The sequence below is a fragment of the Cherax quadricarinatus genome, chromosome 61, assembly GCF_038502225.1.
Source record: "Cherax quadricarinatus isolate ZL_2023a chromosome 61, ASM3850222v1, whole genome shotgun sequence".
NCBI classification, from domain to species: Eukaryota; Metazoa; Arthropoda; class Malacostraca; order Decapoda; family Parastacidae; genus Cherax; species Cherax quadricarinatus.
The window spans coordinates 11935267-11941552 of record NC_091352.1 but is presented as its reverse complement, the minus strand read 5'-3'; the positions used below and the strand labels follow the sequence as shown (position 1 = coordinate 11941552).

The following is a 6286-nucleotide window of genomic DNA, read 5'->3' as shown; positions in this document are numbered from 1 at the left end:
AAAATTTGGGTCCACTGTACAAAGTATTTAAAAATATAGCGTAATTCAATACAAAATAGTTAAAATAAAAATTAAAATGTTATTGTAGTATAATGTAGGGCAGCCGTTGCTAGTTACCAAGGTGACCCATGACAGTTCAAGCTTCAGGGACCCAAAAATGTAGTTCCGCTACTGCATACTCTACAACATATTCATGAAAGGTAGGGTTTAGATTCAATTCAAGGAAGAGAAGAAGAGATTCAGATCCTTTGATCAAGAGCCCCTTCACCGAGGGAAAGGAACCCCCATCCCCTGGAAGGGGAAAAAGTCCCCTTAACAATGCTAGCTAGGCTGTCCGGGTGGCTGATACTGTTAATCAATTGCTGACCGGCAGTAACCAATATTTAATGTTACAGGTTAAGGCATCATTCTCAATGTAGCTAACGCTGAACTTGGTTCTTAACATTGCTTTATATAAAATATTTAGTCCGGAGCACAACTTAGCACTTCTTTATCGAATATCGCAGTTGACTAACAAACTTCAGCAAAGTGGTAGCCTCTTAAGTATTTTGTACATAAAATTGATTTATCAGTTGAGGACAACGTATATAGAGAAAATGCTTATATTCACTTCCAAACTGACCTCCCCAGAGATACATGATCCAACTTAGCATTAAAAAAAGGACTTTCACTATACCTAGTAGGACTCTTTTTTTCTAGTGCAAAAACTTGCCTTTGTTGGTAACTCTTCCTCAAGTTCGTATCAAGACGGTAACTTCACATGGAAAAATCCCCGAGAAGCTTGCCGTATGGCGCTCTCCGTCTTATCAATTTCATGTATTTTATCATCAACCGCAGCGTGCTGAGATCAGTTCAGTTGCTGTGTGCTTGTAACTCCCTCCACAGCACTTCAGTGATCGTGTGCTCCTAGCCCTGACCACGGCCCTTATATGGTAGTATGCTCACAGCCCTGACCACAACAATTCAGTGATATCTTGCTCAAAGCCTCAGCCCAGCACTTCAGCGATAGTGTGCTTGTAGCCCTCACCACAACACTTCAGTGACAAGCGTGCTTGTAGCCCTCACCACAACACTTCAGTGACAAGCGTGCTTGTAGCCCTCACCACAACACCAGTGACAAGCGTGCTTGTAGCCCTCACCACAACACTTCAGTGACAAGCGTGCTTGCAGCCCCCACCACAATAACCACTACGGATCAAGATGGTGATATTACCAATCCACATCTTTATTTTGTACCTCGTCATGAGTGCAGTTCTGCATGTGAGGAGCACTTTTTTGGGTATTACATACGAGTCAAGATGCCCCAACTCTGACGATATTTTTCCATGTAAGTGTCTGCCGGAAGACGATACCATTGACTGCTCAGAGGTCGGTAGTGAGGAAGAGCTGGCACAAGCGTTCAGTGCAAATTTCCCCAATCTCAACTTCAACATGCTGACTATAGTGAACAACACCAACCTGACGGTGCTAAGAGACGGTACCTTTGGCAATGCTACGTTCCAGGTGGTGCATATAATGAACGGCGTCCTAGAGGAAATCGAACCCAATGCTTTATCTGCCAGTTTCTCTACGGCCCATGAGCTAATGTTCACCGATAACAACATAACAAAGTTTCCATTTCAAATTCTGCCGATGTTCACCAGGCTCTCTGTTATGAACCTCAACGGGAACAACCTGCAGGAGTTCCCCAAGATAGAATCGAAGACACTGCAGTGGATAGAGCTAGGTTTCAACCCTCTCGGTCACATGCCTAACAACTCGTTTCTCAAGACACCCTCGCTCGTCCTCCTTCACCTCCGTGGAGCACAACTTGAAGAGATAATCCCAGGTAGGAATTAGTCATAATATTGTGGCTGGGACAATCCACAACTGACCCACACTTTGAAAATGAAGCTTCAGATGACGTTTCTGTCTGTCTTGAATCATTATTTCAAGTGACTTTATGATTCATTTGTACTACTGATAAGTGTTTATTGCACTTATGTTTTGAATATATCGTCTATTTTTAGGTAGAGTCGATCAAACAACTCAATCTGCATTATAACAAATTTAAAAAAAAAATGCACCATAAGTAACTTAGGAACTTGGCACAAGCGTGCCAGAATTCTCGTAATACATTTGATCCTATTTCTGTGCAATCTACCATAGGTCAGCGAAAATTTATTAAGCGTTATTTACCGTGAATGAAATACGTTAATTTTCAGATATTTATGCTAATTTTTTAAGAAATCACTATACAAAGCGTACAAAACGACTGTTGTCTCATAAGCCAAGATTGCAAACTGTCGAAAAAGCACAACATATGTCTAACAGACATATGTTAGACATGTATATCGATATAGACATTGTCTATACAGATATACATCTGCATACTATACTGTATATTTAAAACAAAAGCGTTTAAGATTATTCGGCTTGTTTTTCTGACTTTATGAAAGAAAACGTGAGCATATGTCTGCCGGGATGCCTCCTGCTGGTGATTGGCTCTTGACCCAAGAAACTGGGGTTAACCTGCCCTGCATCGGGTTAAACTTATTTACCTCCCATTCTCCAAGCACCTTGACAGGCTGTGATAACTCTGTATGCCTTTAGGAAGCAGGTACCAACAGCCTGGTTGATTACATTTAACAGAGAAGCCTAGCCCCAGTCTGGGCTAGGACACGGGTATATCCAGTAAGAAGTGAATGGTAACGAGACAGCGAAATTTCTGTTACCTTATACATTAATCAGAAGAAAATTACAATAAAATGGCTGTAACAGGTCACAATACCGTGGCTGCAACAAGTTACAACACCGTGGTTGCAACAAGTCACAGTACCGTAGCTACAACAAATCACAATACCGTGGCTGCATCAAGTCACATACTGTGGTTGCAGTAAGTCACAACGACCCCACACGTTGCATAACGGAAATGAGTCGACGTGTCTGTCCATCCTGGACGATTATCGTCGTGACTTGATGGTCCAGAGCAAACCAAAATGATTGATTAATGGTGTTTAAAGTCAATCGACTACACACAGATCATTGAGGCTGCGTGTATCCTATTCAACACCAGTCAAAAATACCTTAATTCATTAAATTGGAATTAAAATTAAAATAAATTCTCAGCGTATATACACATGACATATATACCTCAGTGTGTATGTCTCAGTGTGAACTGGCTGTATATTGTATTTTGAGCATGTAAGCAACACCAAAGTAATTGATTACTTTGACTTATTATTATTAATATGGAAAAGCACAAAACCTGTATGGACTATGAAGCATCCGGGGATTGAAAAACAATTAGATTTGATACGAGGTAGGTTCTGGTTTCTTGGATACAGAACATTTCCCCACCATTTCCCAGGTATCCCGTTCCGCTCACACACTGTGGTCAGGGGGTCGATCTACGGTACGGCTGGAAACTTTAGGAAACGTTTCCTTAAGATACCTGCTGTCCATGTTTACCCATCAGTAAAATGGGTACCTGGGTGTTAACCGGCTGGTGTGGGTCGCATCCTTGGACAAAAATTGACCTAATTTGCCCGAAATGTTCAGCATAACAAGGGACTTTGTATATAGTAGTACGTTAGGTAGGCTTGTATACCTTTTACATGTACTTGTAGAAATAAAGCTTATTAGCATCATCAAGGATTATCAGACGAGGCTCCGGGTTCTCAGTAGGTCAGCATTATATGCTTCTAGACATGGCATTTGCATAAATTTATCGCTGATACTTTATCATCATTTTTGTGTCGTTGTACAAATAAATATTTTGTATTAATAATTATTAAGTTTATTTTTTATTAGCATTTTAAGAGTTAGGAACCTTGTCTTATATAATTAGGTACCTCTTGCACAGGAAACTTGGTTCATGGAGTGTTGCGAGTACCTCCTTCCCAATAAGAACCACGACTCCTGGGATATCCTAAACTACTTCCTCCCCCAACAGGAACCTTGACCCATGGATTGTCATTGACTACTTGCTCCTCCTCCTCCACAGGAACTCTGGCCAACCTGCCTCACCTTGAGTATGTGACGCTCACCAACAACTACCTCACCAGACTACCTGAAGATACAGTCGTTCTCAAGAACTCTCACGCCTTGCTCAACTTTGCCTACAATAACATCAGCACCGTCTCCGTCGGCGCCTTCCGAGGTAGCATCTCCCTTCTAACACATCTGAAGTATTATTATTAATTGTGGCTAAATACATCTTTTTTTTTAGAGAGATTTGTGTAACTTATCCTAAATTAAACCTTATCCATTTTAACCTAATCTAACCGAACTTAATATAAAGATAAGATCATAAGAATTTGTAAGTTTACAGGGAAAGGAAACAAATTGTTGCTCGGAAATATGTAAAAAAACAATGTAGAAATAATGAGAACAGATTGCACGGGTGCTGATATAAGTGAGGTTGGTGTTTTAGGTATGACTTCAGGCACCGTGTATGTGAGCTACAACCAGCTGGAGACCCTGGACGAGGAGGTGTGGAGGCCACTACTAGAATTGGAGATCTTCGTCGAGGCTTCAGGTGAGCATTTTCGTTTTTTATTTTGCCTCCAAAGCGGCAAGTTTATTGTCCACCCCAAATCCAACCTCGGGATGGTAGCGCTCTGGAAGCGTATAGGTATACATATACATAAGGCCCAAGCAATACCACCCTAACTCCTGTAAATCCTTTTGGGTGGTAGTGCTTGGGCCTTATGTGTATGTATACCTATATTATTAATACATGCATATACATGTATTAATATAGGCCTTTCCTTTTGCTGTATGCGTGTTTTTAGTTTATCTAAGACCATATAAAGCCTCATTTGGGTGAAAAGTCGTATTAATATAGGTCTTGCCTTTTGCTGTATGCGCATTTTTACCAACTGCCGGCTATGCCATACTTACCTAACAACCTGTCGGTATTTTATACCATACTTAAAGTATGTTTGCCTCAAGTAATTCCATGTTGTCGTTCCTCCAGGTAACCCGCTCATCTGTGGCTGTGACGTGGCCTGGTTAGCTCGTAACGTCAACTTCCTCTTCCTGTTCAGCTACAACACAATGTGTATCGATGGAACGTATCTGCGAGACCTGGACCCAGCATCCTTCGAACAGTGCTAATATTAAAGCTCGTATATGAAGAGTTAAAGAGTTCATTATGCGTGCAGATGATCTACTGAGTCACGAGAACATCAGAAATATCCTTATAGCACTTGTTTTGAGATCTTAGTAAAGGTTGATGTCAGCCAACAAATCGTATAGTGAAAACTAAGGTCTTCTGACGGCCCAGGAATTCTTGATTCCTCACTTTATTCTTTAAGATAAGCTATTTTTGTATGACCCGTAAGGGTCATAACACAGCGCTTGGGAAATATGAGATGATCAGGTTTGATCCGAGGAGAGTATCCCCAACTCTGCATCAAGCTCTCTTTATCCTTGCAGGACTAAGAATTAGTTTGAAGCGTTTTATACTATTTCTGAGGATTCTGAACAGTCTTCCTTAATGCTCTGGAGAGACTTGCTAGGCTCGTCGACCGGCACCTGCTAGGCTCGTCGACCGGTATTGCTAGGCTCGCCGACCAGTACTGCTAGGCTCGTCGACCAGTATTGCTAGGCTCGTCGACCAGTACTGCTAGGCTCGTCGACCAGTATTGCTAGGCTCGTGGACAGGTACCAGCTCTCCAGTTGATCTGCGAGGGACAATGTGTAGACTCTTGAGATCACCTGTGAGGCTGAGGGGCTTTTAAAATCTAAAAGGTTGAATCTGACTTCCCTTTGCTTTCCATACGGGTTTAGCGCGCTCTCCTACAGTAACAAAAATTATACTGAATTAACGTACCTTCATTTTATTGTTCGTTATATATATATATATATATATATATATATATATATATATATATATATATATATATATATATATATATATATATATATATATATATATTTATTATATATATATATATATATGTATATATATATGTATATATATATATATATGTATATGTCGTGCCGAATAGGCAGAACTTGCGATCTTGGCTTAAATAGCAACGCTCATCTTGCCATATAGGACAAGTGAAAATTTGTGTATGCAATAATTTCGCCAAAATCATTCTGAACCTAACGAAAAAAATATATTTCACTTTGTTTGTTTAGTATTAAATTATTGTAAACAAATCTAAAATATATTTAGTTGTGTCAGGCTAAAATAAATTGCGCTTGTTATAATAAGGTTAGGTAAGTTTTCTAAGTTCCTTTCGGTGCAATATTATAAATTTTTACATCAACGTTAATGAAAAAAATATATCTT

The 6286-nt window shown here is 40.1% G+C and overlaps 1 protein-coding gene across 2 annotated transcripts; it reads left to right on the top strand.

Moving 5' to 3' along the window:
* The first annotated feature begins 831 nt into the window (after positions 1-831).
* On the top strand, positions 832-5844 carry LOC128699360 (oplophorus-luciferin 2-monooxygenase non-catalytic subunit-like). 2 transcript variants are annotated; one of them, XR_011393704.1, is made up of 5 exons: positions 832-1828; positions 3986-4141; positions 4415-4519; positions 4961-5504; positions 5594-5844. XR_011393704.1 is itself a non-coding variant. In XM_053792024.2 (4 exons), the coding sequence occupies exons 1-4, from the start codon at positions 1201-1203 to the stop codon at positions 5098-5100; spliced, it is 1029 nt and encodes a 342-aa protein (XP_053647999.2). In that variant the 5' UTR covers positions 832-1200; the 3' UTR covers positions 5101-5844. The 2 variants fall into 2 exon arrangements, 1 of the variants encoding a protein (XP_053647999.2); XM_053792024.2 differs by having other exon boundaries at positions 4961-5844.
* The last annotated feature ends 442 nt before the right edge of the window (positions 5845-6286 follow it).

Excerpts from the sequence above, each read along its gene's own strand:
- LOC128699360 (XM_053792024.2), top strand. The coding sequence starts at position 1,201 with ATGGTGATATTACCAATCCACATCTTTATTTTGTACCTCGTCATGAGT. Across the intron at positions 1,829-3,985 it reads ACTTGAAGAGATAATCCCAG|GAACTCTGGCCAACCTGCCT; the intron begins GTAGGAATTAGT and ends CCTCCTCCACAG. Across the intron at positions 4,142-4,414 it reads CTCCGTCGGCGCCTTCCGAG|GTATGACTTCAGGCACCGTG; the intron begins GTAGCATCTCCC and ends TTGGTGTTTTAG.